The following is a 10744-nucleotide window of genomic DNA, read 5'->3' as shown; positions in this document are numbered from 1 at the left end:
GATCCCCCCTCTATTCTGCCATCTGTCTTGTAAGTTTCTACAAAAATATTACTCACCCCAAAGTTTCTTAATTTAACCATCTAGATCATCTCGGACCAACTTCGCTAGGTTTGGATCGAACACCCGACACATCTCCCATCACGCGCCGCCACTGTCACTCGCATCCCCCCCCCAACCCTCGATCCCCTCCCATCGACTCCGGCGCGCCGCCGCTCACCCCCGCCCCCGCGCGCTCCTACTCGGCCGTGCTGATGGCTCCCCGCCTGCATGGGGATGAGGGGCCCCGCCCGAAGAGGCCGTTGGAGCGCCCTGAGTCCTCTCGCCCTCCGCGTGGCCCTCCCATGCCGGCTAGGGACGGCGCCCGACGGGGGGCCGACAACCGCCGGCTCGCTGACCGGGATGACTGGGCCGCTCCCCGCAGAGCTTGGGCAGCCGCTCCCTACTGGCCGCTCCCCGCTCGTGAGGGCACCCTTGACGGCCGGTGCGACGCGCGACTCCCTCTGCCTGGTTCGCAGGGGGCGCGACGCTGGGAGGTGGCTGGGCGGCTGCGTGAAGACAACCAGCGACGCGAAGATGAACTCCACCCCGAGCTACAACGCCGGTCTGTGTACTCCGCCCCTAGCCGACCTGGTCCGGAGGTGGGTCAGAGCTCGTGCCAAGGCGCCCGGAGTTCCGTAGGTTCGGATGACCGTGCTCGGTATGGGTCTAAGGAGTCGGACAGTGCGGACTCGCTCAATTGGCATAGGTCCTTGTCCTGGTCGCCGCGGTACACCCCCCGTTGCACCTCGGAGGAGGCTCCGGGTCCAGTTGGGCCGTCGACGAAGCGGAAGAAGAAGCACTCGGGTGGGCTCAGTGGTCAGCAGGAGGCCCCGGTGATTCCCCCGGCCAGAGCCAGTCGCGCCCGGACCCATGACGAGACATTGTGCATCAACTGTGGGTGTGCCGGTCACTTCCATTCGGAGTGCTTGACGCCCTCCCGGTGCCCTACCACTCTTGCCTACCTGGGGTACGGGGTGGAGGGGGGTGGCTTCTACTATGTGGACGCGACCCTGGAGGACGAACCCGTCCGGCCGCACCTAGCGACGATCACCCTCGTGCCGGATCAGCAGCCGCCGCCGTCGGTTGTGGTTACCGCTGAGACCATACGGGCAGAGCTGTCAGCATACATTGGCGATTATAGAGACAGCGCCTTCTCTTGGGAAGTCACTGAGACAGCACCGATGGTCTTCTCGGTACCCTTCCCTTCTGCTGAGATGCTCAATGTCTGCAGCCACGACCACATCAAGTGCCCCATCAACAACTTCATGATCTCAATCCAGAAGGCTGATGCTGAGCCGGACACGGTGGCCCCCCTTACCCAGGTGTGGATGCTCATCTACGGGCTCCCGAGTGGGGGCAAGCGCAAGCACATTCTCAAGGCCATCTCGGAGCCGGTGGGCAAGATTCTGACGGTCGATCTGGATTCCTTGGAGGGCGATGGCCCGGCGCGCGTCAAGCTCCTTTGTCAGGCTCCAGCTGATGTGGACGGCCTGTCCTTAATCTTTTACTTCGGCAAGAACAAGGGCAAGTGTATCACCTACAAGATCGATCTGGATCCACTGGAGGGGCGACCGGAGGACGAGCCGCCCGCACCAACACCGGCCCCACCCGTGGCGGGACGGGACAATGAGGATAGCCAGTCTGAGGACAACTCCCCGAAGTCGGATGATGGGCTTCCGCCGACGGCGTCGACCGAGAACCCTCGCGCGCCAGCTTCGGCTGGTACGGTGGGCGCTGGACTGCCGGGTGGCTCCACCCTCGCCCTTGCTGTTGTAGCGGCATCTTCGCTGGTTCCTGAGCTGGAGGAGGAGACCCTGAATGCTAGGCTGGATGTTCGCCCGCCGTCCCCGCCGCGCTCCCCTGGGGTGGTGTGCTACTCTCGCTCGCACCGACTCCCCCGTGGCCAGCCTCGGGACCCAGCCTGTACCCTCACCGGCAGTGGCATCCAGGCAGAGCGCGCGTCTCTGCCGATCTCGGACTCTCCCGGGCGGTTGGGTTCCTACGATCCCGGAGAAGGTGGCCATGCGTGCGGTGACACATGATCTCACCCCAGGTATGACACCCCCCACCTCTGGTCCTTCCTATTCGGGTTCTTGTTTTGTGTTCCTTGATTCGGTCCCGCTCGCATATCTCGGTGACGTTGCTTCGGATTGTCAAATTGTATTTCAAGGCGAGAAGGGCCCTCGACTTGAGCAGATCTCAGCCATTTGTGCCAAGGAGAGGTTAGATGGGGCACTGGCACATGCCCGTGATCGTGCTGAGCAGGGGGGCTGTGGACGCCCACTGACTCTGGGCATAGAGAGCCCGGGGTTGAGTCGGGGCCAAGCCGCATAGGGGCGGCTACCGCTACCCTTGGGCGCCCTGTACAGGGAAGGGCGCTCAGGGATAGGCCGCCCACGCGCCTCCACCCCACCGAGCAGCTGGTACCGGTGCGTGGAGCTAGTGTCGGCATTCCTGCTCGGGACACCGAGGCCGTGGATGCCCCTACTAGGAAGGGGCACCGCGGCCGCCCGGCCAAGCAACCCTCCTTTCCCCCTCCTCCAATCCCGTGAATGGCGGCCGGGCTAGTTCGGCCCCACCTGAGGGGCCTATTAGTCCAACAGTGGTTTCATATGAAGCTTCTATGTTGAAACATACGCGGCTTCGAGGACTTGGGCCGGAGGCGGCAGCTGATTTATTACATTAGGAAGGAGGAGATTGATATTGTAGGTTTGCAGGAGACGATCCGCCGGGACTTCTCCATCCAGGAACTACATGGGTTGTCCCGACACTTGTTTGCCTGGCAGTGGCTGCCCATGATTGGGCTATCTGGGGGCATCCTGCTGGGTGTCTGGGAGGATCTGTTCTCGGTTGAAGACATGGATAGAGGGGAATTCTTAGTATGTCCATCACCGACCGACGAAGGAACCTGGTGATCATCGTCTATGGCCCGGCTGATCACGGGTGGTCAACAGACTTCCTGGCCGAGCTTAAGGATAAGGTGGAACACTACACCATGCCGGTGGTGGTCGCGGGAGACTTTAACCTTATTAGCCAGGAAGCTGAGAAGAGTTCCCCTAATATAGATCGTCTGCGTATGTGTTTGTTCAACGATCGCATTGCTGATTTGGCTCTAAGCGAGATTGCCCGTGTTGGGGCGAGATTCACGTGGACCAATAAGCAGGTGGACCCTATCCAGAGTATACTTGATATGGTCCTAGTGTTTGTCCAGTGGGAACTCATGTTCCCACTGTGCTCGCTTAGGGCGTTCACGCGGATCGGATCGGATCATGCCCGCCTGATGTTCTCCTCAGGGGAAGAGTCACCACCGCGGGTGAGATGCTTCCACTTCGAACCGCCATGGTTGTTGCAGCCAAGGTTTGTTGAGTTGGTGCGGGACCAATGGGTAGAAGGTCCGGCCACCCGCCATGCTCTTTCCTGCACTACCGACATATGGCACCACTGCACTAAGGTCACTCGCCAATTCATGCGGGGGGGGGGGGGCAACCTAGGGGCGGACATCAGGGCCCACAAAAGGGGCTCTGATGGATCAGATTAAGGCTCTAGATGTGGTGGTTGATTCGACCGGTTTGTCGGTCAATGAGTGGCTCCGACGATATTCCCTTGAATCTTCTCTGATGGAGATTTTCAAGTGTTAGAGTACGTAATGGGCCTAATTGGCCTGTTAGTCTTAGGGTTAATTAGAGATAAGGTTCGCTTGCTTAGGGGTCAAGTAAACATCAAGGGAGAATAGCTATTCTGGCAATGCCGAGGGTGCCAGAAGTGGCTCCTCCGGGGCGATGCAAATACCGCATACTTTCAGGCGATTGCCAATGGGCGTCTCGGAAATGTTCTGTCCCGTGTCTCTGGGTGGGTGACAACCTCCTGGAGCACCCGGATGGGATTAGATCCCACATCTACTCCTTCTTTAAGGAGCTCTTTATGGCGGTACCCCATGGTGGGTATCTTTGGCGGAGGACTTATTTCCGGCTGTGGACAGAGTCTCTGACATTAAGAATGTGGAATTGACTCTCCCATTCTCGCCAGAAGAGGTGGGTAGGGCTATCGCCTCTATGAAGGCGGGGTCGGCCCCTGGGCCATACGGCTTCTCGATGGCCTTCTTCCAGAAATTCGGGAATGTCCTCAAGCCGGTGATCATGCCAATGTTCCATGAATTTTACATTGGGACTTTCAACATGTCCCGAATAAGTTATGGTGTCATTACCCTGATCCCCAAAGTAGTTGGGGCTATGGATATTCGACACTTTAGACCTATCATGGTGATCAATGTTCTAGAACACATCTTCGCGAAAGTTTGCGCGACTCATCTGGCCCCTGTCGCGGAGCGGCTAGATCACCCACTCCAGACGCATTTCTGAAGGAGCGAAGGATCCATTATGGGATCTTGGCCCTTCATGAGATTGTCCATGAGGTGAGGGCACGTGGCTATAAGGGTCTTCCTCAAGTTGGACTTCCAGAAGGCTTATGACCGACTGGATTGGTCCTTCTTGCGATTAGTATTCTAGCGTCACGGCTTCGATGACAGATGGTGCTCTTGGACCATGCAGCGGGTTAGGTCTGGTAAGAGGGCGATTAATATTAATGGTGAGGTGGGACCCTTCTTTACATCCTTTGTAGGAGCAAAGCAAGGGACCCGATTTTCCCCCTCCTCTTCAACCTCACCATCAATGCGCTGGCCAGAATCCTGGATAAAGTTAGGAGGGCTGGCCATCTCTCGGGGGTAGTTGGCCACTTGATCCTCGGGTGGTGTCACTCATCTGCAATATGTTGATGACACCATGGTTATGGTGGAGGGGTCGGACATGGACATAGTGAATCTTAAGTTCCTCCTTTGTTTCGAGGCTATGTCGGGACTAAAGATCTACTTTGATAAGGGTGAGGTCGTTGTCCTTGAATTCCCGACGAAAGAACAACAGTGGATCGCAGACAACCTAAACTGTAGGTTGGCCTCATTTCCCATCACATATTTGGGAATGCCGATGGCCGACTCAAAGATTTTGATGAGTGCTTTCGACCCGTTGGTCGGGCTTGTGGCCTCTAAGGCCGAGCCATGGCATGGGCGGTCTACCTCTCTAATCTGGTGAGCCTCCCCATGTATATGATGGGGATGTATATCCTTCCGGAGGGCGTCCACTGCCCGTTCGATAAGGAGCTCGCTAGGTTCTTCTGGCAGGCTACTGATGGCCGCCGGAAGTATCACATGGTCAAGTGGGTGGATATCTGTATGCCCAAGGACTGGGGTGGCTTGGGTATTATTGCCTCACGTCGCATGAATGTTGCGCTCATGTTGTGATGGGTTTGGCGGATCATGCACGGCGAGGGTGGCCTGGGGCTCCAGCTCCTTTAGGCAAATTACCTAAGGGGTGAGCCGCTGCTAGCATGTTCCCGCACAGGTGATTCCCAGTTTTGGAGATCCATCCAAGGAATCAAGAGGATATGCGTGTATCATGACCCTTAGGGAGAGCTTCCTTAGCCTATTAGGGAGAGCTTCCCTAGCCTCTATAGGTAATGGGTCTGGGACCCAATTTTGGCTGGACCCCTGGGTGGGTATCATGCCCCTTAGGGAGAGCTTCCCTAGCCTATTCTCAATATGCGCAGACCCGCTTCTGCTCGTCGATGCGGCTTCCCGATCTGGACGGTGGGACCTAAGGTTTCGTCATACATTTGGGCAAGCAGAGACTGACGAGTGGACTAGATTGCAACCGACCCTCCCGCGGACGCTGCCGGACTCTCCGGACAGCGTATCATGGCGGCTATCGCAATCGGGTGAGTTCTCGGTAAACTCGGAATACCAGACATTATGCCAATCGCCCATTATTACTTGGCCTCCCCACTTGTGGAAGGCCCCTTTGTCTCTGAAGATTAAGATCTTTGTGTGGCAACTTTTACAAGATCGACTCCCTTCGGGAACTGAAGTGCTTAAGCGGCATAGCTCGGGTGATGGCTTGTGCCCCTATGTGCGGTACCTGAGACTGGGACACACATCCTATTCTCCTATACGGCGGCTCGGGCCCTATGGATGTTCATTCGTGAAGCTCTAGGGCCCGACTGGTTGGGCCTGGACTTCACGGAGTTCATCCAGGCTAGAGCGACCCAGCCTAGACAACATCGCCGTTTACTCTGGCTTATCTTTGTGGCAATGTCATGGACGACACGCAATAAAATGGTGATCGAGCGGATCTTCCCGCGGCAGGCGTCTGATTCCTTTTTCAAATTCCTTGCTTTTCTGCAGCACTGGCACCCGCTCTCTAGACAGCGCGACCGTGATCGCCTGGCCTCATGCTGGATGCGCTTCTGGATTCGGCACGTCATTTATCGTCATCGTAGGACCGCCTGACGACTGGCACCAGGTGGCTTTTTTCTTATTTCTCTCTTGTTTTTTGGGCATGATTGTGTTGTTGCCCCAGCTGTCGTTCTTGTTTCGGACTATGGATGTTGGTTGTATGGACCGTTGCTTTATTTATAAAGCGGGCGAAAACCTATTTCGAGAGATCAACGAACATGATTCAAACCTAAATGGCCTAGCAATCTTTGGCTGATTTAAACCGAAATCTAGTACTAGAGGAGCATGTTCAGACAGTGTCATTGGCAAATCACTAAAAAGATATAATAAAGGGAACATAGCTTCCCAATCTACACTAACTAAAATCCTGTCCAACTTCTCAAAGGTGGGATCCTCATGACCATTACACCAAGTAAATCTCAAACCCGAGAGTTCTAGCTCTTTTAATTCACAATTCCAGATAACAGTATCAAAAAGGTGAGACCATTTAGATAAAACTTTCTTCCTATTAATCTCATTACTTTTCCTAATAATATTAAAGTACCCTCCGATAATAACAGGGAAATCTTTATTTCTCAAAACATAAACAAGTTCTACTAAAAAAATCTCTTTATCTTGTTACGAGGAGCACCATAAATATTAATCAAATTCCCAGACTGCTTATCCTCTACCAGCATTTTGATGAAAGAACTCCTAATCTCGTATCTATCACATTATAAAAACCACTATCTACACCGAGTAACATGCCAAGAGACCTCTAGATGGAACATAAGCCCCGGAAAAATTACGACCACCACTGATGCTATTAAGCAAACCAATTAACCAAATCAAGGGAGACAAAAATGGTTCTTAGTTTCCTGTACAGCAACAAATCTCAGTTTATGCTCAACAATAGCATCTCTAAGGAAATACTTCTTCTCCGGATCCCCCGGCCTTCTGGCATTCCTGAAAAGATCAGCCATTAGAAAAGCTTTTTGGCATTAATATCACTAGAAATTCTACTTCTGCTTTTTCCTAAAACAATACCTTTACTAAAAAAATTACCAAATTTCTTTTTATGTAAGAAACTACCCAATCCTACTATATTACTAACCACCTTCTCTATATTGTCATTATCTTGTTCACTATCATCATTATCAGTGCAAAAAGCATGCTCAGCCTCTTTATCTTGCACATCAGCAACATCTACTTCTTTACTGTGTTTCTGCTCATCTAATGCTTTACTTCTAAAAATGTCAAATCTAGCTTTTTTTATAAATGTTTAATCACTTGCACATTATAATCTACCTCTACTGCGTTTTGTCCTAATTTAATCCCTACACCAGCAGCTATAGTGTACTTCCCAATTTTATCTCTAGCAGTATTTAGAACAGAAGGTGTAATCTCATTACCTGGGAGCACCTCCAGATTCTTCAACATCGCCTTTACGGTTCTCCTCCTATCTTCATCCACCACATTGTCCTTAATCGTCACTGTTTCCTTCCCCATTCTAACAACATTCTCTATGCCAAAATACACACTAGTACATTCATATGATTGCATCTCAGGTTGTGAGCCAGGCACTTCTTCAGGATTTTTGTACTCCTCCTCGATCCTCTTCTTCATTGCTTGTGTTTCAGGGCCCAGCTCCTCCTCTGCCCCCTGCCTTTCCAACTCATCATTAGTTCATTACTAAAGTTAACTTGTTCTTGTGAGTATCCATCTTTCTGAAAATCCATCAGAGCAGCATTCTCAGCAGCATGTTTCTCATTGTTTTCTCCAAGTCCTTAAGAAATTTGCAATTCATTGTTCTCTTTCTCCGTTTTCTGCTTTTCTAACGTCTCCCCTGAGTTGCATCTCCTTCTCTAGCTCTGACAAACTAACATGTTGCTGCTGTTTCTCAGTGTCCCCCTCAGCAGTCATGTCAACATCCTGCATACTTCTAGAACTCGGCCCCACATCAGTTTCACTGTTTCTGTTCTTCTTTGCATTTCTGTCCTCGGATCTTTTATGCATACTATCATGAGCTCCGACGCTTGGCCTAACCTCTATGCGTGAATTATAATTCCGCGCAAATTGACCAGTACCACCTAGCAGAGGGATCTGACTGTGCCAGGGTTGCAGGCGAGGGGGGTGCAAACCGTGCGGAGGTCCCTGCTGCTGCCTGCTGCAGCCGTGGTCGAATCCAGACGGAGTACCGCTTCTAGGAAGAGGGAAGGAAGGATCAACGGTGACCTCGTATCTCAGTCGTTCAGCCGGAATATGCGTATTGGCTGGGAAACCTGAAAGACTGTTTGCCTGAAAGATAACAGGGAAGAAAGCGAAAGATAGTACTCCCTGTGTGTATCATTCTGAAAGAGGCTTATGCTCCCTGTGTTTACCGAAAAAGGCTTGCGCCCCCCTATATTAATATAGCAACCACTCGATACAGCCAGAAGTTTGATGCTCAGGTAAACAGCACAATCATGCCCAAAAAAAAAACAAGAGAAAAGCAAGAGAAAGAAATGCCGGCAGCACCAGATGAACGAAAGCTGAAGCATCCCGCAACCGCTGCGCCCACCGGAAACATCCACCACGCTCCAATGCCATCAAGTCGCCGCGAACCAAGCAAACACCTTCAAGAAGGACTGCGACAACGACGACGCTGCTGCCCGGACGAATCCTAGGATTTCTCCTGGTACACGGAGGGAAGCGGGCGAGAGGTACTCCCGATGCCCTTCAAGAAGGTTGATGGCGCCCGCAGGCGTCACCGCGTCGGTGCCGGGTGGACCCGAGAGGGATTTCGCCCTACCCCTCATACCCACAACCCAGGACCAACCGGGCGGCTCCACCACGCCAACCGCCCACCAACCTGCGCCACCATAGTCACGAGGACACCACCGTCGTCTCTCCACCGCAGACGCTGCGAGGCCGGCCGAACCAAACGAGACCACCGCCGATAGGGACCAGGAGCACCACAACCACGTGGGAGGGGACAACCTCCACTGGCACAAGCCGTAGCAGACCGGACACAGGCGCGGGATCACGCTGGACCTCCTGCCCAGCTGGGCCCAGATTGGGCCCGTTAAGCTCCTGCTGCCGCGCTGCAGCCGACGCAGCGCAAAGCCGCCGATCCCAACGACCGCATCCCGCCAGCCCAGCCTATAGGGCTCCGCCGGCCAACCCCCGCCGCCAGCCACCACCGCCACCAAAGGGCCGCGCCGCCGCCGCATCTGCGCCCGATCTACACCGGAGCACCACCCGCCGAGGCGCACCGTCGCCGGAAACCGCCGCCCGAGCCGGGGAACCGCGAGGGGGAGAGGAAGAGGGCCGCCACCGCCGGCCTCGCCACGGCGCCGCGCGGGCAACGCCCGCCACGCCAGCCGGCGGCAGCGGCGGGAGGAGGGGTGGGAGGTGGGGGCTGGGCGGCGAGGGAAGGGAGGGCCGCCCCGGTCACCCCGCTCGGGGGGGCGGCGCGGGGGGTACGGGGTCTTCTACCGAAATAGGCTTACGCCCCGCTATATTGATATAGCAACCACCCGATACAACAATCCGATCCACGCTGGAGCAAACAGCACAAGCACGCCCAAAAGAAATAACAAGAGAAAATAAGAGAAGAAATGCCAACAACGCCGGATCGACGAAAGCTACGGCACACCGCGATCGTTGCACCCACCGAAGATAACCACCACGCTCCAAAGCCACCGAGTTGCCGTGTACCAAGCACCACCTTCAAGAAGGAATGCGACGATGACGACGCTGCTGCCCGGACGAGTCCTAGGATTTCTCCCGGTACACGGAGGGTAGAGGGGGGAGAGGGTCACCCGACGCCCTTCAAGAAGGATGGTGGCGCCCGCAGGCGTCACCGCGTTGGTGCCGGCAAGACCCGACATGGATTTCTCCCGACCTCTCGCGCCCACCACCCAGGACCAACCTTCGGCTCCACAACACCCGCCGCCCACCAACATGCGCCAACAGTCACGAGGACACCGCCGTCGTCTCACCACGGCCAACGAAGCGAGGTCGGCCGGATCCAAACGAGACACCCGAAGACAAGGACCGGCAGCACCGCAGCCACGAGGGAGGGAACAACCTCCACCGGCTTAGGCGGTAGCAGACCGGGCATAGCACCAGAGGCACACCAGACCCCCTGTCCGGCCAGGCCCTGCGTGGGCCCGTGAAGCTTCGCCGCCGTGCTGCAGCAGTCGCGGCACAGCAGCCGCCGTCCCTGTCGCGAGGAGCTCGCCGGAAACCACCGGAGAACAGCCCACTGCGGCCACCAGTAGGCCCGCCCCGACCCAGATCGGGCCCGTAGGGCCTAGATCTGGGCCAGCCGAGCGCCGCCGGCCGCCGCAGGCCATGGGCCGTCACCGCCGCCAAGGGGCAACGCCTCCGCATCGCCGCCGTCCAGATCCGCGCCGGAACGCCGCCGGCCGAAGGGCTCCGCCGCCAGGACCGCTCACC

The 10744-nt window shown here is 55.4% G+C and overlaps 1 protein-coding gene across 1 annotated transcript; it reads left to right on the top strand.

Moving 5' to 3' along the window:
* The first annotated feature begins 341 nt into the window (after positions 1–341).
* LOC119309508 lies at positions 342–6522 on the top strand. The gene is made up of 2 exons (XM_037585501.1): positions 342–2092; positions 6272–6522. The coding sequence occupies exon 1, from the start codon at positions 342–344 to the stop codon at positions 2079–2081; it is 1740 nt and encodes a 579-aa protein (XP_037441398.1). The 3' UTR covers positions 2082–2092; positions 6272–6522.
* The last annotated feature ends 4222 nt before the right edge of the window (positions 6523–10744 follow it).

Source organism: Triticum dicoccoides, chromosome 5B, assembly GCF_002162155.2.
Source record: "Triticum dicoccoides isolate Atlit2015 ecotype Zavitan chromosome 5B, WEW_v2.0, whole genome shotgun sequence".
Classification (NCBI taxonomy): Eukaryota; Viridiplantae; Streptophyta; class Magnoliopsida; order Poales; family Poaceae; genus Triticum; species Triticum dicoccoides.
Note: the sequence above shows the minus strand (reverse complement) of the source record. Positions and strands in the feature narration are given on the sequence as shown.